The sequence below is a fragment of the Musca autumnalis genome, unplaced genomic scaffold (assembly GCF_047663935.1).
Source record: "Musca autumnalis isolate F117 unplaced genomic scaffold, ASM4766393v1 scaffold_2, whole genome shotgun sequence".
Classification (NCBI taxonomy): Eukaryota; Metazoa; Arthropoda; class Insecta; order Diptera; family Muscidae; genus Musca; species Musca autumnalis.
Genome location: NW_027411755.1, coordinates 216,834,203 through 216,856,922, shown reverse-complemented (window position 1 = coordinate 216,856,922; position 22,720 = coordinate 216,834,203). Strand labels below are relative to the sequence as shown.

At 39.4% G+C, this 22,720-nt stretch overlaps 1 protein-coding gene across 2 annotated transcripts in view; it reads left to right on the top strand.

The window, feature by feature from the left end:
- The window catches only part of LOC141395246 (uncharacterized), a 365,020-nt gene that overhangs the window by 106,232 nt on the left and 236,068 nt on the right, over window positions 1-22,720 (top strand). For both annotated transcript variants that reach the window (XM_073970877.1, XM_073970876.1), the window contains exon 4: window positions 9,979-10,142. In XM_073970877.1, coding sequence (XP_073826978.1) covers window positions 9,979-10,142 — 164 coding nt within the window. The remainder of the gene's footprint in view (window positions 1-9,978; window positions 10,143-22,720) is intronic.

The following is a 22,720-nucleotide window of genomic DNA, read 5'->3' as shown; positions in this document are numbered from 1 at the left end:
ATAGGTGTTCTGTGTCGTGCGGGTCCATGCCACAAACTGGGCAGATGTCTTGCATGGCGCGATCGATTTCCCCCCAATAAGAATTTAGGCGACTGCAATATCCCGAGCGTAGTTGAGCCAAAACTACTCTGGTTTGTCGTGACACACTATAATTCCTTAAGGCCTTGGCAACTGCGTCCGTGTGAATGCTATTCAAAACTGTTTGATATGCTTGTTGATCTAGGGGTTCTCTCCTGTATCGTTGGACCTCTCCCTCTAGAGCATGGATATCTTTCCTGATCTGCCTGAATGTGTCGGGCCTACCCACAAGATGGTGATTGGGGTAGCTCACCCGGTAACATCCAACCAGGTACTGCAATGAAAGCATCTCATTGTGTTGCTTTACTGGAAGAATCTTTGCCTCCTCATGTAGATGGTCCACTGAAGATTTGAGTAGGCACCCTGTTGCTGTTCTCAGGGCGGCATTCTGGCAAGTTTGAATCTTTTTCCAATTCGTATCACATAATCTCGGGGACCAGACTGGAGCCGCATAGCTTACCACAGACCGACCTATCGCATTATATGTGGTCAACAAGGTTTCTTTATCTGCACCCCAAGTGCTGCCGGCTAGGGACTTGAGGACCTTGTTCTTACTTTTCAGCTTGTCGCAGATAGCTGTGGCGTGTGCGCACGACGTGAAAGTAGTGTCGAATGTGACCCCTAAAATTTTGGGGCAGTTTGTGGTCGGAATTCTGCTACCGTCGACCACGAAATTAAACTCAAGTCCAAACTGCAGAGTGGCTGTAGATTTTTTGGCGGAAATCTGCATATTCCTCTCTCACAGATGTCATCAGGATAGGTACCCGACGCCAGGATCGTGCAATCATCCGCACACTTTACGATCCCGTCTGGAGGGGGCGGAATACAGGAGAGGTAGAGGTTAAACAGTTCCGAAGATATCACCCTACCTTGGGGGACTCCCTGTTTCACTCTACGGGGTTTGTACTTCTTATTCCTGAATTCCACGTACGACTGGCGTCCACACATATAGTTGACTATCCAACCTGTCAAGCTTAGTCGGAGGGTTGTCTGCTCAATGTCCTCAAACAGTGTGGAGTGCCTGACTGCATCAAAGGCTTTTGATAAGTCAAGCACCACCATCACTTTTCTATCGCACGGCCGTCTCTGGTTGAGTGCTTCACAGATGTATAATAGCGTGCAGCGCTATTGTCGCGCAGCTTACGGAATCCATGCTGGCAACTTGATAGCTATTTCTGATACTGGGGAGGAGTATGGCCTCAAGTGTCTTTGCTACGGCCAACAAAAGCGAAATCGGCCTGTACGATTCACTTTTGCTGGCATCCTTGCCTGGCTTTGGTAGTGGGACCACCCTGCCCATTTTCCACACTTCGGGGACAACGAGGGTGGCTAGTGACAAGTTGAGAACTTTAAAGAGATACTCCAATTCCGGCTCATCCAGCTGCTTTAGCATTACCATGGAGATTCCATCAGGGCCCAACGCTTTGGATGATTTAGCGTTTCTAATGTCATTGGCAACATCATCCATTGTAAATTGTGGTGGTTCATCCTCGGCAGGTACAGATCTGATGCGACGTAATACTCTTCTCTTCGCCCTGTCACTCTAGGGGTGCTCGACAAACTGTCGATTGAAATTACTTGCGCACCTCTTTGGGTCAGTCAACGTAGCGTCGCCAAACGTGACTGAGGTTATATCTTCCTTTCTTCCAGGATTCGAGAGTGACTTAACCGTTGCCCACAATTCACCTATACCGGCTTCAATGTTGCAGCTCTTCAGATGATTTAACCATTTTTTCCGCTTATGCTCGCCGATCGGCCTGTTAACGTCGAGTGTCAGCTCTCTGACTCTGGGGTCATTGGGGTTGGCGCGACGAAGCTCATCACGCTCATTTGCTAATACCGTCGCCTCTGCTGGAAAGTTTGGTCTTACTTCGGGTATTCGACCAGCAGGGATATGGCGAGCGGCTGCAGCAGTGATGATGTCTCGGAACGTCCTTTCCGCTACCCGAACATCAGAAGGATTGGGCAATTCTCTGAAGCGCTGATTGGTAAACTCTCTGAAACTCAGCTTTCTTATGATTGACGAATGTACGGCGTTCAGAGGTGATGAAGTTGGGTGGTCTGCTAATGGAGACAATTATGGGGAGATGGTGGTGACAGGTAACCTCATTTGTCAGACCAGGTGACACGATGGTTATGTCTGGCGAACTGTGACACTCTCGTCTAATTCTGGTAGGGGCGAGCTCATTTGACCGTGCAAAACGTAGAGCTATCAATCTGTTCAGCCAGCACTGTAATTCTCTGGTCGTTTCCGAGGGTCGAATGCCACATCTCATGATGCGCATTAAAGTCCCCCAGGACCAGACGATTATGACCTTCCAAGAGCAGGCTAATGTCAGGCCTATAATCTAAGATACACCTCGGAGTCAATTGCAATTAAATTGGAAAAAGGATGCAGCGTTGAGCTGGCTATGAGCTGGATATGAGCGTTGAGCTTGCTAATAGCTTGGAGCTTGCTAAGAAGATGGGAGCTTGCTAAGAGCTCCGAGCTTGTTAAGAGCTTGGAGCCTGCTAAGAGTCTGGAGCTTGCTAAGAGACTGGAGCTTGCTAAGAGACTTGGAGCTTGCTAGGAGCGTGTTCGAATCGTAGCTAACGACTAACGAGACTGCGGACGAGCCACACGTCTTGTCCTACTTTGTCGGCTGGTGATTGACGTCTTCGGTGAATAAAACTGAATTATACATTCGGGTGGTAACACGAAGTGAATGATAATTATAGTGCAGCAATGATTATCGTTAATTACACCGAAGTTAAATTTGTCCACTATGCTGACTGTGTAGTGGTGGTTGATGGTAATGAATACATGTAGAAATACATATATGAAACGGTCACGTTACAGCATCTCGTATGACCTTTTCCAGTAAGATTTTAAATAGGTCACACGATAGACTGTCACCTTGTGTGAAACCTCGTTTTGTGTTGAAAGACTCGGAGAGGTTCTTTCCTATTTTAACTGCTGATCTTGTGTCAGCCAATGTCATCCTGAATAGTCGAATTAGTTTTGCAGCGATGCCAAACTCCATGGTCAATTGGTCAATTGTCGACTTACCTGGTCTAAATCCTCATTGGTATGACCATATTATTTCATTGACCATGGGCTTTAAACGTTCACACAGTATGCGTGACAGCATTTTGTACGCGATGGGTATGAGACTTGTCTCCTTTCTTGCATACGGGACATAGTAGGCTGAGGTTCCAATCGTTGGTTATGCTGTCTTCCTGCCAAATTTCGCAAATTAACTGATGCCTACTCTTTATCAGCATTTCGCCACCGGTCTTGAACAGTTCGGCGGGAAGTCCATCAGCTCTTGCTGCCTTATTGTTTTTCAGCCGATTAATAGCTGTCATAACCTCGCTTTGGCTAGGTGGTAGACATTCAACATTGTCATTTACGATTGGTTCTGGGGTATCTTCCACGCCACCCATATTCGATACCAAGTGCTCCCTGCAAATCCTCAGTACGCTATCTCAGATTCCCTTCGCCATCCCTGCAGGAGAATGTGCCTGCACCATACCCTTCAGTCTGGTGTTTTACACTCTGGTAAAATTTTCGGACTTCATTGTGACTCCTGAACATCTCGAGTTTCTCACGCTCACGTTTTTCTTGCTCCTTCTTTTTTTCTCCTGAGAATGCGATTTCCATTTCTTTCGCGCTTCGTGTTGCTACTGAATGCAGCGTTGCTCTGTATGCCACGTTCTTCTCTTCTGTAGCCTTACGACAGTCCTGATCGTACCATAAATTTTTAGGTGGAGGTTTTTGGTACCCAAGTATAGATTTTGCGGCAGTCTGAAGGAAGTGGGCTATTCTTTGCCACTGCGCTTCTACATTATCGGGAAAAGGAGTGCTGTCTTCCAGCATGCGGGCCAGTTGGGCGGAGTAGGCTTGTGCTGTCTGTTGTGTTTGCAGCTTCTCGACATCCTGCTTCCGTCCTGTGTTAGATCGAACATTCGACGCAACATTACGACGAGTTCTTATCTTGGCAGCTCCGAATCGATGTTCGCAAGTCGAATCGATCGGAAATTTAACACACTGGACGAGTGTCTTCCGTCCATCACAACATGATCAATCTGATTTTTTGTTTTCCCATCTGGGGATATCCACCTGGCCTTGTGTATGTCGAGGTGTTGGAACCTGGTGCTGCTCAATACCATGTTCTTTGCCGCTGCAAAATCGATCAGCCTCATTCCGTTGTCGGATGTTACCTTATGAAGGCAGAACTTGCCGACCGTGGGACCAAATATATTTTCCCTTCTAATTTAAGGATTAAAATCTCCTAGCACAATCTTAATGTCATGGCCAAGGCAGCAGTCATATGCTCTTTCAAGGCGCTCGTAAAATATATCTTTGGTCTGTTTGTCTTTCTCTTCGGTCGAGGCATGGGCTGATGAGACTGATGTTAAAAAAACTTTGCTTTTATGCGGATTGTGGCAATTCTCTCATCAACCGGAGTGAAACTGGATACGAGATTTTTAAGCTTCCGGTTTACCATAAATCCAACATCTAGCTCATGCTTCGTTTCATGGCAGCGATAATACATTGCGTAATCGTTTGTGGTTTTTACGTCAGCCCAAAATCGATTATTCTGTGAAAAAGGAAGGCACTTATTGAGGAACAAACAGAACAAAAAAAAAAAAAAAAAAAAAAAAAAAAAAAATTGGATATCGGGATGCTCTAAACAAAATAGCCAGAATACCGCAGAATACCCCACTCACCTCATCCAACTGCTTCAAACTAAGTTTGGATGGATTTGTAAAAGTTCGAGAGTTATCTTGCAAAATAGCCGTCATGGTTTTTCGAACCGTTGCACAGTGCGAAATATGGGCAGTTTAGTGGAACTTTAAGGAATTTTGAAAGTACATAAAATTAATTCAATTTTAATTGAATTTGTTAGCTAAGTACTTCACTGCAAATGACCCATACTCAGTTTGGCGATTTACTCCGCGAAACGACTTAAAAATGCACTTAAAGTTGCACTTTTGTTTCATAATTTTTTTTTTCTAAAAAAATATAATTTGGATTCATTAAAAAAATAGCGTGGCGCGGACAAATGGTAAGTCAGTATGACATGATTTATTTTTCTTAATATTTTACAAAACAATTATGATATATTACACTTTAAAACAATGCAAAAAGGGGGTTTTGTTTTCGTGCAATTTTAGTCGGAAAGAAGTGATTTTTTGAAGTTTTCAAAATTAAAATTTTTTATTTTCCGTGGACATTTCAAAAGCGAGTTCCGTACATTCACGTGTTAAGATATATATAATCTGAAAGATTGGATTCTCCTCTGTTCGCAAAGCTATAAAACTGCTGCGGTATCGTGCGGTCTTTGGAGATATTCAAGATTTTCTAAAAAGACTTCGGGAATTTCATCCAGTTGCATTTTCCAAAAGTGGAATGTAAACGCGACAATGAACGCCATTGTTGACTGTGTTTTGAAGAAATGGACTCACTAATTCTAACAGTGATAATTTCTGTAAAATTAAGAAACCTCTCGCAATTTTTTATAGTTTTGACCTCTAAATGTTGGTGATTTACATATAGTGCAACATTTTTAGATGCTGCTGTGCAAATACCAAAATACGTTAAAAATTGTAATGCAGTGCAGACCTGAACTTGATCTGAAAGACATTATTAACACAATTAATTGTACAGTCCTACTGAATGGACCAATAAACATTATACATACAAATGAAAACAAACAAGTAAAAAAGTATCAGTCGGCTTGGCCGACAGAGATATACCCTCAGCCTGTGTATATTGAAACAATTTTTTCCCAAAAAAACGCATGTATTTAGGGAATTTTGGGCGTTTGAACTGACAAAAATGTTGATAAGGATTAGAGATCAAAAGTTTTGCGGAGGAGATACTAAAAAGAATGGATCTCCAGCCACTACATATGGTACCATAGGGGTTTTTTACAACTTCAGGGATGTTTGCTCAAGAAGTATGGACTTGCCCCTGAAACAACTTTTACCATCGCAATTGAGGCAGCGAATGCAAGTTGCTTCAACAAAAATCAAAGTGATTCGAAAGCAGGTCTTAAAGTGAACATGTATCCGAAATTTTGTGTGGGAGGTACCGGATGGAGTGGACAAATATAGTCCATATTTGAAGCTGATCTATATCTGGTAGATATATTAAGATGTGTAAAGTATGGTCCAATTCGGCCACTCTCTTCAAGAGTTATCGTACGCACAATTTTACCGAACATTTTTGAACTTTTGTGGGGGAGGTACCTGAAGGAGTGAACCGATATGGCTTATCTTCGAACTTAAACTATGTTTGGACAAAATATTACTAAGACCAAACTTTGGACCGAATCGGCGGACCTGTTCGAGAGTTATTTTGCCCTCCAACCTCCTCACACGGTGTCATAGGGATTTTTGGCAACTTTCAGGCTATTTTCTCAGGAAGTATGGACTTGCCCCTGATGAAACTTATACCGTCGTATGGAGGGCAGTGAATACAAGTTGCTAAAGCAAAAATCAAAGCGGTTCGAGAGATGGTCCTAAACTGAACTTTTCCAAATTTTTGTGTGGGAGGTACCCGACGGAGTGGACCAATTGAGTCCATATTAAAACCTGATCTAAGTCTGGTACACGCTCCACGATGGGCAAAGTATGGACCATATCGGTTACTCCCTTCAAGAGTTATCGTGCGCACAAATTTTCCGAACATTTTCGAACTTTTGTGGGGGAGGTACCGGAAGGAGTGGACCGATATAACTCATCTTCGAACTTAAACTAAGTTTGGGCAAAATATTACGAAAGCCAAAATTTGAACCGAATCGGTTCATCCGTTCGAGAGTTATCGTGCGCTCCAGCCAGCCAGACAGACAGACAGACAGACAGACGGACGGACATTGCTCAATCGACTCCAAATTGTCTGAAACATATTTCGTCCAAACATACTTGGGGTCTAAAACCATTATTTCGATGAGGCACATTTTGCCCGTATGAAAGTGTATATACCCTTCATAGCCTAAAGGCTGAGGGTATAAAAATATTGACATTTTACTCCTTTATAGTTGTGTAGGGTTGTGGGACTTCACCCAGAAGTGGACCTATGTTGACAGCTTTTATGTGAGGAGAATTTTTATTCGCTAACAGCTTAAAATTTACATTTGTATCAAAATCTGATGCAATTTTTGTCTTCAACATTTAAAATACATAATATGAGGGAACCCGTTATATGGGGGCTATACCAAAAACGCGTACCTACGATGTTAATATTTCGCACAGAGGTTTTCTATCTACGAAGAACTTAAAATGCCAAAATACAACCAAATACGTTGGAAAATGTGTGTGTAACATTTAAAATATATCCCATCGACCGGTACCGTTCAATGGGGTCAATACCAAAACGCGAACCTATATTGAAAATATTTTGTACATAAATTTTCTATCCGCTGAGAACTCAATATACCAATTTGCAGCAAAATCGATTGAAAAATAAATGTAAAACGTAAAAACGACAGCCGCCGTTAAATGAACGCTACGGGAAACCGCGGGCCTATGTGGCCCAATTTGAGCCCCACAATATCCACTAATATAAGAAACATTTTTGCACAATTTTTTAGGAATCTACGCCCTTTACTTTAAAAGTTATTAGTAAAGTTCCGCTAAAGTGTTCATATTTCGCACTGTGCGTTGGCTATTATCTCAGGAAGTATCGACTTAATTACTTACTTACTTACTTAGTTGGCCCATTACAGAACATTTGTTCCATAGACCGAACTAAGAAAAGATCTCCATTCCTCTCTGTTTTTCGCTTGACTTATTGGAATACCTCGCCTTTTCATTTCTTCATCCATTTGTATGCTCCATCGAATATGGGCTAGCCAACGCAATCATTGCATCTCGATACGTTTAACTATATTCATGTCTTTGTATAGCTGATGTAGCTCGTGGATCATACGTAAATTGCTTACTTAAACCATAGTAGCATATGTTGGCCAATACAATTCTTCTTCTTATTTCACAACTGATGTTGTTTGTTGTGTTTATGGCAGTGCCGAGGTAGACGAAGTCTTTAACTACCTCAAGATTGTAGGTACCAACTCTCACGCTTTGCGCGTCGACACCATCAATTTGGTCTTTTCGCCGTTTACCGCCAGACCCACTTTCGCAGATTCTGCTTCGACCTTCCTAAAGGTGTCAGTTACTTCCTTTACTGATCGTCCCATGATGTCTATGTCATCAGCATAAGCAAGTAACATGTGGCTATTGGTGTAAATTGTGCCATTTCTTTTGACATTTGCATCTCGTATAACCTTTTCCAGCAAAATGTTGAATAGGTCACACGAAAGGCTGTCTCCTTGTCTGAAACCACTTTTGGTACTGATCTGTTCGCAGAGGTTCTTTCCAATTTTAACTGAGGACCTAGTATCAGTTAAAGTCATCGTACAATGCCGGATGAGCTTTGCGGGGATACCAAATTCAGACATTGCCTGGAATACTTTTGATCGGAGGGGACTGTAGAATGCTGCTTTATAATCGACAAAAAGGTGATATGTGTCGATCTGCATCTCTTGGGTCTTCTCCAGGATTTGCCGCAGGGTAAATATCTGGTCAATGGTGGACTTGCCAGGTCTAAAGCCACATTGGTATGATCCAATTATTTCGTTGACCATTGGCTTTAGTCGTTCGCACAGTATCCCTGACACTATCTTATAGGCAATAGGGAGAAGACCTATAGACACTATAGCTGGAGCATACAGTCTTATCTCCTTTCTTGTGAACGGGACATAGTACGCTCAGATACCAATCGTCGGGTACGCGTTCTTCCTGCCAGATGGTGCTAACTGGCTGATGCATACACCCTATCAGTGCGTCGCCTCCGGTTTTAAACAGCTCGGCTGGTAAGCCATCGGCTCCTGCTGCTTCATTATTCTTCAGCCGGTGGATTGCTGTTTTTAACTCATCTTGGAGAAATGTTCCTTCCATTTCCTGAGCAGGCTATCTGTATCTGTTACCAGATTACCTTGCTGGTCTCTACAGGAGGATGTGCCTGTACCAAAGCCATCGGTATCAGTATCGACTTACTCCTTAAGAAAATTATAGCGTTGTAATAGTTCACGGTCTCTATTACTCTATTAACAACCTTTTGCAAAAAATATCAAATGTCAAACTTTAACGAAAATACCTCTACTTCTATTTGGTGTATTAAAGACACGTAAAATCAAAATAAAAGACATGCTAATCAAATAGACCTGAAAAGCTTTCAATCAGTACCAAGTAGATGTCGACAATAGTCAAATATAAAATTAAATTTTAATTATTTTGGTTCATTTCGCTTTAAATAATTTGGTATAAGGGCCAGATAGGTGAAAACTTTAGTATCTCCCTAAAAGATATGTGTACGAGTGAAAAGCTTATGCACAGGGGTAGTGGTGTAGGGTATCACATATTCGGCCCAGTCCCGACTATAGCCTTTGCTCACTTGGTTATTTGTAACGTTCATATTCAATGTGACCACTTTAACAAGTATGAAGAGCCGTCCGCCAGAGATATGTACTTTCCGTGGAATTTATTTATTTTTCATGGAATTTTTTACTGACATTTTTCAGGGATTTAATTCTCCTTTTTTCGAAAAAACACACAATCCATTTCATCTCCATTAAGATTACATTACTAATACCCATCCTGAATGTACCTACAAAATGCTCAAACATGTTAAATTCCCTGAAATGGTAAACATTTTAATTTGTAACGTTATCTATCACTCGCCATTACATTCAATCACTTTTCGATTGAATACGAAAAACTGTCAGTGGTTATCTCTATCACTTCGACTATTTTAAAATGATTCATTCTTTGTTTTGTTGTAGTTGTTTTACATTTGGATTAATATTACAATTGAATTCCTCTCATTTTTTTGTTTTTTTTTTTCTTTTCCAGGATTTCTCGTCGATAAGTTTGGTAAATACAAACCAGTTGTGGTCATGAGTCTACTGCTGAATGCGATATTCCATCATTCGTTGCTGTTTATACCGCAACAGGAAATACCGGGTGTTGTGCCATCGGCGTTTGTGATGCGTCATCCTGATAGTGGTGTCATTGAGGTAAGTCTTTTCAATAGTTTTGTTTTTGTTTTATTGTTGTTGGTGCCGTTACATTCTTGTCTATTATGGATAGTTGTAGTTGAATGTTAAACATGACAATGACATACCGAGGCAGAGGCATTTTGTTGTCTGTCTGCATTTCTGTCTATAGCATAAAGAGATGGGACAGATACATACATGCCAATATCCTGCAGAAATGTTTGAATTAAAGCGATATCAATGTACGGGTATTTGATGGAAATTTAATTTAAACTTAAAAACTAAATCAAATACAAAGCTATGGAAGACCTCATCTATGGCGAGGAAGAGTACCTGTCCTGTGTTTTTTCATTTTGTGCTCTTCTAAATAAGACATTTCTGTGGTATGCTATTCTATAGAAGACCTCATCTGTGGTCTTCTATTCTATAGAAGAACTCATCTGTGGTCTTATATTATATAGAAGATCTCATCTGTGGTCTTCTATTCTTTAAAAGACCTCATCTGCGGTCTTCTATTCTTTAGAAGACCCCATCTGCGGTCTTCTATTCTATAGGAGACTTCATCTGCGGTCTTCTATTCGATAGAGGAATTCACATGTGTGCCATAGAAGACCTCACAAGTGGTCTTCGCTTCTATAGATGACTTCTTTTGTGGCCTGTGGTTTTCTGTTCTATATAAGACCTCTCCTGTGGTATTCTATTCGATAGAAGACTTTACCTGTGGTCTTCTATTTTTACAAGACGTTTTTCAGTCGTCTTCTAATTCATAAAATATCTCCCCTGTGACCTGCTATTCGATAGAAGGCCTCACCTTTGCTCTTCAATTATATACTAGACCGCGCTTGTGTCCTTCAATTTTATAGAAAACTTCTTCTGTACTCTTCAAATCCATAGAGAACCTTTGATGTGGTCTTCTATTTTATAGAAGACGTCTCTTGTGGTCCCTCTTGTGACCTTCTATTCTCCAGAAGAGCTCTCCTGTGGTTTTCTATTCTTAAGAAGACCTCATTTGTGGTATTCTATTCTATAGTAGACCTCACCTGGTCTAAGACGTATCTTGTGGCCCCTCTTGTGACCTTTTATTCTCTAGAAGAGCTCTCCTGTGGTTTTCTATTCTAAAGAAGACCTCTGTAATGAACAAACGAGAAGCTAGGAGTTTCCTAACTAACTCTCTGTATGAGTAGTAGGGTAATTTCTAATAAAATTTAATTTCTGAAGTTCAATGAACTACAAGAGGACTGGGAGCCATGATATGCCAGCTTCAGCCGATTGGGGGGTTCGTGTCCCCTTGTAATCACACAACACCTACTCTCTACATAAACAAAAAAATTTTAAGACTCCCATATATCTGTATCTATCAATTGACAAAAGAAAAAAAAAAAATAAAAGAAGATGGATTGAATGTGCGTAACAGTAAACAGTAAACCCCATTTAGTAAGGTAGTATATCTATCATATTCTTAACTGAAAACAATTTAGTTCCTGATGGTATGGAACATCTGCCTCATAACCCTACCCATCCTTGGTCTTATTGGCATGATCATTTTAAATAAGGCCCCTAACTCGGACAATACTTAATCTACTTACACATCACCGCCGTAAAATTATCTCTATTTATAGATGCATGGTTAAATTTAATTTAACAAGAAATTCATTTATTCATAATAATGATCAATAACACTTTTATCTCTAACTTAGAGTAATTGTAAATTATTTATGTTCGCTTCACACTCGAACATGTATGAAGAGATAAACTGGCATATTGCCGATTGCTTAGGTTTACTACAACAATGTGGATAGGTTTGAAGTTAAATACGCTTTGAATTAAACGAAGTTAATGGTGATAGGGTATAGAACATATAATCAATTCCAGATTGCTTCTTGCATAATTAGTAGGCAGGTAGTAGATGAAATTCAAATAAACTTATCAATCATAAAATTAAAATTGCAAACTAAGTACTTGAAGAAACAATTTGAAATTGAGAATGTTGAAAACTTAGTCTATGATAGTTATTGGGTTTATATTAATTCACGTTTTAGAGGTTACTTTTTATAGAGCAAAATCAATTCCACAATTGTTCTTGCATTTTCTAAACAGATTTGGATCAGGTTAATTTCAAATATTTACCAATCACAAAATAAAGCATTGAGATTTAGTAATTCAAAGAAAGAATGAAATCTTAGATTAAATCTCTTAAATATCTTTAGATTTTGGATCTCTTGCGACTTAGGATTTTATTATGTAGGGTGTAAACTGATTTAAAGAATAGTATACTTTAGTTCAAAAATACCAATATGAATTGAATTTGTGTTTCTTAAAATGAATAAGCTTTTTTAAAACTTCTATTCTTTTAAGCAAAGATTTCAAAAAAAAGATACATATTTAAAACATTTGGTTTTGCAATAGCTCTACGGATGATGAGTTTCACTTACCACGTTTTGTTGCTTTTTGTAGAACTCCGAGGCCTCGTTGAACTTTTGCAGACAGTCGTGGCTGTATAAAATTTATGAAAAGGTTATGCTTCAAATATGCAATTGCAATTTAAAATCTTTGCTTGGGGACAAGAGATCTCGATCTTATATCCATGCTCAAACTTAGGCTAGATTAGTAAAATTTTATGATGTAATTGAGTGCTCCAGGGTAATTGAGGTTGTTTCATTGAAGGTCGTGGCTTTTAAGTTGTCCAAAAAATCAGTATGACGTAATGGCGATCTTTCGACAAAATACTAATTGAAGTTATGTTTTTTTGTCGATATCTGTTTCATTGAAGGTAGTGAGAATAACTAATTCAATTGCTGGGTTCCTTGCATTCGTGGATTGGCATAATGCTGATGAATTAGCAGGATTAATTTAAATGTAGCTCTTGAATAAATAAAGATTTCCTTTGGAATATTTGTGCAGCCCTTCTTTCGCCATGTGATTGGCCACAAACACCGGCTTTGGCAAAAACCAAGAGCCAGAGGGCTGTGAACACAAAAAAAAAAATCAAATTTATTAACAACCCCACTTTTTCCTTGAATAATCTGATTTTACCTGCACAGGATTTCTTTAAGATATTTAATTTTCTTCCGTAACGTGTTTGCTTTCTTCACCTGATTATTACAATGGCCAAAGTAATATTTCTATTAAAATCAATAAATTAAATCGATTTTCCTTAATATCCAAATTTATGTTTAAATTACCTCACCAAGTTTTGGTTATTTTTTTTTTAAAGATTTATTACTATTACAATTTTACTCTGGCTATTGTAATTTATTAATTGGTTATAAAAAGGTTGACAATAACCTTAATTATTGAATTCACTTTATTTGCGGAGTAACTTAGGAAATTCTGATTTGGTTACTGCAATTAATGTGTACTGATCAAGAAACACGAACAGAAAGATCGATGATTGGTACAGAGAAATCAGTGAACCTCTCTTGAAACCAATCTTGAAAGCAGAGATAAAATTCACCCCAACATTATCAGAGGAACATCGCAAAATTGGACTGTTTACGGTTATTTAAAACAACTTTAGGCTAATACGATATTGAGGTTTCTGATTATGCACAACAGATTGAATAGAAAACGCTCAAAACATAACAAGAAAAAAACAAAATGTGAGAAAAATAATAAAAAAAATTTTATGCCCGGACTTGGGCTGTATGAAGCCACGTTGCTACCCTCTGGGCTACAGCGAGTCTGGTTCGTAAAACATATTATTACAAAGTAGCTAGCGCTCACACACAGCTTGGCAATGTATTGTAACACACTAGGGGAAAGTATTAGGGTGCCAATATGACTTGGTCAGTGTGGTCTAAAAAAAGACACGAATCTAAAATAAAGAGTAAGGTCAAAAGAGGGAAGAATAAAACAAAATGTGAATTAGGAGGTGGTATGGGTGGGCTGGTAGAGACCTTACCCAGCATACAGTTCGATTAGTGAAAAATTAACCGTCATAATTTTTGTTGTTGTTTTTTTTAAGCTTATGTAATTTTGATGCTCATTACACCTCATCTGTGGTATTCTATTCTATAGAAGACCTCACCTGTCGTCTTTTATTCTAAAGAAGACCTCACCTGTGGTCTTCGCTTCTATAGAAGGGCCTCTTCTGGTCTTCTATTCTATAGAAGAGCTCTCCCGTGGTTTTCCATTCTTCTAATCTAAAATACCTCAGCTGCGGTTTTCTATTCTATAAAAGGCCCCTCTTGTGGCCTTCTATTCTATAGAAGGGCTCTCCTGTGGTTTTCTATTCGTCTAATCTAAAATACCTCAGCTGCGGTTTTCTATTCTATAGAAGATCTCACCTGGTCTAAGACGTATCTTGTGGCCCCTCTTGTGACCTTTTAGAAGAGCTCTCCTGTGGTTTTCTATTCTAAAGAAGACCTCATCTGTGGTGTTCTATTTTAAAGAAGACCTCACCTGTGGTCTTCGCTTCTATAGAAGGGCCTCTTCTGGTCTTCTATTCTATAGAAGAGCTCTCCCGTGGTTTTCCATTCTTCTAATCTAAAATACCTCAGCTGCGGTTTTCTATTCTATAAAAGGCCCCTCTTGTAGCCTTCTATTCTATAGAAGAGCTCTCCTGTGGTTTTCTATTCGTCTAATCTAAAATACCTCAGCTGCGGTTTTCTATTCTATAGGAGACCTCACCCGTCGCCTTCTATTCTAAAGAAGACCTCACCCGTCGCCTTCTATTCTAAAGAAGACCTAACCTCTCGTCTTCTATTCTAAAGAAGACCTCACCTGTGGTCTTCGCTTCTGTAGAAGGCCCCTCTTGTGGTCTTCTGTTCTATAGAAGACCTCACCTGTGGTCTTCTGTTCTATAGAAGACCTCACCTGTGGTCTTCTATTCTATAGAAGACCTCACCTGTGGTCTTCTATTCTATAGAAGACCTCACCTGCGGTCTTCTATTCTAAAGAAGTCCTAACCTGTGGTCTTTTATTCGACAGAGACCTCACTTGTGGCCTTCGCTTCTATGGAAGGCCCCTCTTGTGGCCTTCTATTATATAAAAGAGTTATCCTGTGGTTTTCTATTCTATATAAGACCTGTCGTGTGATATTCTAATCCATAGAAGACCTCTTCTGTGGTCTTCTAATCCATAGAATACCTCATATCTTGTCTTCTATTCGATAGAAGACCTCTCCTGTGGTCATCTATTTTATATATGACCTCTCCAGTGGTCTTCTAATCCATAAAAGACCTCTCCTGTGGTCTTCAAATCTATAGAAAAGATCTCACCTGTGGTCTTTTATTCGACAGAAGACCTCACCTGTCGTCTTCGCTTCTATAGAAGGCCCCTATTGTGGTCTTCTATTCGATAGAAGACCTCACCACTGGTCTTTTATTCGATAGAAGACCTCACCTGTGGTCTTCGCTTCTATAGAAACCCTCTCTTGTGGCCTTCTATTCCATAGAATATGTCTCCTGTGGTCTTCTAGAAGATCTCACCTTTTGCTTCTATTCGATGGAACACTTCTCTTGTGGTCTTCTATTCGAGAGAAAACCATACCTGCGATCTTCTATCCGACTATGGACTATGGACTTATATTATATTTAAAACCTCGCTTGTGGCCTTCTATTCGGTAGAAGACTTTACCTATTGTCTTCTATTTTATAAAAGACCTCTCCAGTGGACTTCTAGTCCATTAAAGACCTCTCCTGTGGTCTTTTAATCTAGAGAAGACCTCAGCTGTGGCTTTTTATTCTATAGAAGACCTCACCTGTTGTCTTCTATTCTATAGAAGAGCTCACCTGTGGTTTATATTCTACAAAAGACCTCACCTGTGACTTAAGAAGACCTCACCTGTGGTCTTCTATTCTAAAGAAGACCTCACCTTTGGTCTTCTAATCTAAAGAAGATCTCACCTGTGGTCTTCTATTCTAAAGAAGATCTCACCTGTGGTCTTCGCTTCTATAGAAGGTCCCTCTTGTGGCCTTCTATTCTATAGAATAGCTTCTCTGTGATTTTCTATTATATATAAGACCTGTCCTGTGATTTTCTAATCCATTGAAGATCTTTCCTGTGGTCTTCTAATCCATAGTAGACCTCATATCTTGCCTTCTATTCGATAGAAGACCTCTTCTGTGGTCTTCTATTCGATAGAAGATCTCTCCTGTGGTCTTCTGTTTTACATAAGACGTCTCAAGTGGTCTTCTATTCCATAAAATAAAATAGAAGAAGACCTCTCCTGTGGTCTTCTATTCGATAGAAGACCTCACCTGTGGTGTTCGCTTCTATAGAAGACCTCTCTTGTGGTCTTCCATTCTATAGAAGTTTTCTAATCTATAGAAGATTTCACCTCTTGCTTTCTATGCGATAGAAGACCTTACCTGCGATCTTCTATCCGTTTTCAGACCTCTCCTATTGACTTATATCCTATTTAAAACCTCACCTGTGGCCTGCTATTCGATAGAAGACCTTACCTATAGTCTTCTATTTTATATGAGACCTCTCCAGTGGTCTTCTAATCTATAGAAGAAGACCTCAGCTGTGGGTTTCTGTTCGATAGAAGACTTCACTTACGGTCTTCTATTCTATAAGAGCTCTCCTATGATTTTCTATTCTATATAAAATCTGTCCGGTGGTATTATAATCCATAAAAGATCTCTCCTGTCGTCTTCTAATCCATAGAAGACCTCATCTCTATGGTCTTCAAATCCTATCCTATGGTCTTCAAATCTATAGAAGATCTCTCCTATGGTCTTCTAATCCATAGAAGATCTCACCTTTTGCCTTCTGTTCGATAGAAGACTTCTCCTGTGGTCTTCTCTTCGATAGAAAACTCTACCTGCGATTTTCTATCCGATAGAAGACCTCATGGGTTGTCGTATATTCAATCAGATACCTCACCTGTTGTTTTCTATCTGACCCCTCCCTTGGTCTTCTATTCAATAGAAGACCTCACCTGTGGTCTTCTATTTTATATAAGACCTCTCCAGTGGTCTTCTAGTCCCCTTAAGACCTATCCTGTGATCTTCTAATCTATAGAAGAAGAGCTCAGCTGTGGTTCTAAAGAAGACTTCACTTATGGTCTTCTATTCTATAGAAGACCTCCCCTGTGCCTTTTATTCTAAGGAAGACCTCCTCTGTGTCTTTAATTCTATGGAAGACCTCACCTATCGTCTTCTATTTGATAGAAGACCTCACCTGTGGTCTTCTATACCTACCTAGGTATTCAATAGAAGAACTTACCTGCGATCTTCTATCCGATAGAATACTTCATTGGTTGTCGTATATTCAATCAAATACCTCACCTTTGATCTTCTGTTCGATGAAAGACCACACCTGTGGTTTTATATTAGATGGAATACCTCTCCTGTGATCTTCTATTCGATAGAAAACCTCACCTGTAGTTTTCTGTTCCATAGAAGACTCACCCGTGGTCTTCGAGTCGATAGATGACGTCACCTGTTTTTTTTCTATTCGACAAAAGATCTCGCCTGTGTTCTTCTATTTGATAGAATACTTCACCTGTAGCCTTGTATTCTTTAGAAGGCCTCTTCTGTGGCCTTGTATTCTATAGAAAATCTCTCCCGAGGTCTTCTATTCTACGAGTATAGAAGACCTCACGTATGTTCTCTATTCTACAGAAGACCAAAAATATGGTATACTTTGTCTGTAGAAGACTTCATATGTTGCCACACAGAATTCAAAATAAAAGTGAATGTAGTCTAAGCTTTATCGTTACCCCAGGATTGTTAAATTAATTGCCACCATGAAAAGTCACTTAGACCTCAATCAGCTTTTCGTTTCCAAATTTAGAAAGCCTAATTTATAATCAGAAATTCAATCACAATATTCCAATATTGAAATCTTTGTAAATTTATTCATGTAAAGCAAATATTATGACGCAATATATCGTTCATTTACTCATAGAGTGGCATAACTCAAAAAATGCGTTTTCTGACTTAGGAATTTCTGTTTTCTCTACAACTTCTATTTTACCTTGTGTCAAATTTTCATGTCGATATCTCTAAAACTCAACGAGTTGCAGCTCATTTACTACGACATAATTCAACAAATAGGTTTTTTGAGTTTATGAAGGTCTAAAGCTGAGTACACATTGCCAGTTTTGAATGACAGCTTTGTTGGTGCTTGCTAGTGTGGCCGTTCATTTTTGTCATTCATCATGCAACCACAAAATGTTTTGTGGTTGCTGGACGGTTGGACAGTTATCGATAACTGCGAAATATCGACATTCAAAATTGACAATGTGTACTGCTCTTTAAGCACTTCACATCAAGCTTGACCTGCCACAGAAAATTATCAGTGATATCTGGCTAGCTGTTTACAAAATATGGTCCAAGTAGTTATTTTAGTTTTTGTGTAATAATCTTTTTAATTTGGAAGGTCAAATTTCAATCGCCAACTTAAAATCCGTTTTTCTCAAAACTGGATTTTTTGAGATATGTCACTCTTTGAGTAAATGAGCGATATGTAGACTAACAACAATAACGTATAATACTACTAACATAAATTTTGTAATAACAAACTACTCAACGTGTTCTAAGCCTATCATGAAATTGCTTACACATAAAATTAACCCAATTCCTTCTTTTGAGCTTTATATGTATGTATGTACGTAATTGGTAGCTAGCTAAGCCTTGGCATAACCTGCACACACTGAAGTCAATGAGATTTATTCCATGGTGATTTAGTATTAACATCAACAACAATTTACACAACAAAATACATACATTTCTAGGTACATTAGATAGATGAGAATGCTGAAGATATGCTGTAATATATGTATTTATGTATGTGGCACATCTTAAATACCTTTGAATGAGCCAAATTATATGAACATTCTATGGGGTTTGCCTACATTTATCGATTCATTGCTAATATTAAATACCCAAAATGCTGATTTACATACTCAAGTATACATGCATTCTGCAATATTCACACAGAGTTACATACACATGTATGTGTATGTGCTCCATTTATGTTAATACAACTATGAATCTGTGTAATATCACTTGTGGTGTATAGAAGGAAGAATGTCTGGGTTACGTTATAAACATACCAAGGATATGTTTGAAATTTAAATAAAGTTGAGAGAAGGCTAAAAGGTGGAAAGATAACTTTACGTATAATGCCTGAACATGTGCATTTTCTAAACAGTGGTGAAAACGAAGAACATTTGGGGTAGTTATGTCGCGTATTATTAATTATTTATTTGTTTTATTCAGAAAATGTCGTCGGTTTGTTGGCTGTTTAAAAAATAGTGTTTATATAACCTTACTTATTTGCACCATTAGCCAATGCACGCTGAATACCTGAATTCGCTTTCCAAGCCACACAACATAACATTTTTTACCGCGGCAGAAAACTTGTACGCCAGTTTTCCGAAAAAGCCTTGCAAAAAGTATAAAAATTATTTCATTTTTCATATTATTTAACCCTCTTGCGGGTCATAAAAGGGTCCTTTTCGTTACTTTTTCAAAAAATCATAAAAATCTCCTATAAAATGTGATAGTATCAGATCAAATTATTCTACAGATGTGTTGGTTATAAAATTTTACAATAAGTCCAAAACTCTATATCTTATCTAAACTCCAGAAATGTGTAAAAATCAAAAAACACATTTACACGGCGCGCCTTAACTAGTTTTAAATGAAAGGTGCTTATACCTGGAACGTTTTTGCGGATTCAGAAACAACAATGTTCATAGATGGGAAAAATAAGAAACAAAAAAAAAAGAACAAAATCGCCGTAGGCATTTTAAAATAAATCGCGATTCAAGTTCACATTTTTGGGATTTTTTTTAGGTTTTCACGATTTTGCTTGGAAACCGCAAGTTCTATGGAAATGAGACTGAGGAAAATGTTGTAGCAGTAAAAATTCTCCACAAGAGTGATCTTTACGATATTTTCGTAGGTTTTACAGTTTTTGAGATATAGAAGCTCAAATTGGGACAATGCACTGACTGTATCGCCTCTTTATAAATTAGTGTCATGCACAGCGCGCCTTAACTAACTTTAAGTAGAAACCGCTTACACCTGGGAAGTATTTGATGATTCTGAAACAGCAATGTTCATAGATGAGAAAAATAAAAAAATAAATAAATAAACAATAAAAATAGCTGGAGAGATTTTTAAATAATTGGCGGTCAAAGTTTTCATTTTCTCAAATTTAGAGGGGAAACTTGAATACCTCAAACGAAGACTTAATACTAAATTTTAGCCATTTCTGAGGAATATTGAGGCCTACTTACTTACTTAGCTGGCTCATTGCAAAACATTTGTTCTATAGGCCGAACTAAAAAAAGATCTCCAATTCTCTCTATTTGTTTCTTCGCACTCTGGAATACCGCGCCTTTTCATCTCTTCATCCACTTGTTTGCGCCATCTATTCCTTGGCCTGCCAATTCTGCGTGCACCCCCAAGCGGTTCGTATTTATACGCCTTTTTAGCGGGTTCATCTTCGCCCATTCTTATGATATGGCCTAGCCAACGCAATCGCTGCATCTCGATACGTTTAACAATATTGATGTCGTTGTATAGCAGATACAGCTCGTGGTTCATGCGACGTCGATATTCATCGTCAACGCAGATTGGTCCGTAGATCATTCGAAGAATTTTTCTCTCAAACACACTATGCACTGCAATGTCTGCTTGCGCAAGTACCCAGGCTTCGGAGCCATACTTCAGCACGGGTAGTATCAGTGTTTTGTAGAGCGTTATTTTTGTTTGACGAGATGTGGCTTTGCTTTTAAACTGCTTACTTAAACCAAAGTAGCATCTGTTGGCCAATACAATTCTTCTTTTTATTTCACAACTGATGTCGTTTTTTGTGTTTACGGAGGTGCCGAGGTAGACGAAGCCTTTTACTACCTCAAATTTATAGGAACCAACTTCCACAGTTGGTCCGAGCTCAATGGACGCATTGCGCATCGACACCATCAACTTGGTCTTCTCACCGCTTACCGCCAGACCCACTTTAGCAGATTCTCCTTCGACCTTCATAAAGGTATCAGTTACTTCTTTTACTGATCGTCCCATGATGTCTATATCACCAGCATAAGCAAGTAACATGTGACTATTGGTGTAGATTGTGCCACTTCTTTTGACGTTTGCCTCTCGTATAACCTTTTCCTTGTCTGAAACCACTTTTGGTACAAAACTCTTCGGAGAGCTTCTTTCCTATTTTAACTGAGGATCTCGTTTCAGTTAACGTCATTTTACAAAGCTTTGCGGGGATACCAAATTCAGACATGGCTTGGAATACCTTTCAACGCAGCGAGCTCTCGAAAGCTGCTTTGTAATCGACAAAAAGGTGGTAGGTGTCGATCTGCATCTCTTGGGTCTTCTACAGGATTTGCCGCAGGGTAAATATCTGGTCATTGGTGGACTTGCCAGGTATAAAGCCGCATTGGTATGGTCCAATTATCTCGTTGACCATAGGCTTTAGTCGTTCGCACAATATCCCTGACACGATCTTGTAGGCAATAGGGAGTAGACTTATGCCCTTATAATTAGAGCATACAGTCTTATCTCCCTTCTTGTGGACTGAGCACAGGATACTCAGGTTCCAATCGTCGGGTACTCGTTCTTCCTGCCAGATGGTGCTAACTAGCTGAAGAATACACCTTATCAGCGTGTAGCCTCCGGTTTTGAACAGCTCGGCTGGTAAGCCATCAGCTCCTGATGCCTTATTATTCTTCAGCCGATTTATAGCTGTCTTTACCTCATCTTGTCTGGGCGGTATACATTCAATACCATCTTCTGGGATTGGGTCTGTAGTATCTTCGTCGTCTTCGCTGCTGGATGCTTGGATACCAACAGTTTTGAAAAATGTTCTTTCCATATCCTGAGCACACTATCTGTATCTGTTACCAGATTACCTTGCTGGTCTCTACAGGAGGATGTGCCTGTACCAAAGCCATCAGTTTGATGCTTGACTCTTTGGTAGAATTTTCGGACATCATTCTGGTTCCTGTACATCTCGATTTTTTCACACTCTCACTTTTCCATCTCTCTATTTTTCCTGCGGAAAAGACGTTTCTCCTCTCTCCTTTTCTCCCTGTATCTCTTTCGTGCGCTACGCGTTGCTACGGATTGTAAAGTAGCCCTATATGCCGCATTTTTCTCTTCGGTGGCAGCACGACACTCCTGGTCATACCATGGATTCCTTGGTGGAGGTCTCTGGTATCCAAGTATGGATTTTGCGGCTGTTTGCATGGAGTGGACAATAATTTGCCATTGCGCTGATATGTTATCGGGATGAGGAGTGCTTTGATGAAGCAATTCGGCTAGTTGAGTGGAATATCCTGTGGCTATCTGTTGTGATTGCAGCTTACCGATGTCTTACTTGAGTGTTGTGTCTGTTCGTGCTTTATTTGTACATGTACATACCTTTGCTGCACTCCTTGTTCGAGTCTATATTTGGTCCTCGAAACGATCCTACCTTCAACGCGTTCAATAAATGTCTTCCATCTATCACAACGTGATCAATTTGATTTCTTGTTCTTTGATCTGGAGACAGCCAGGTGCCACTATGAATATGATTGCAGCTGCAAAATCTATCAGCCTCATTCCATTGTCAGATGTTTCACTATAGAGATTGAATTTCCCGACTGATGGGCCAAAGATATTCTCCTTTCCAATTTTGCCATT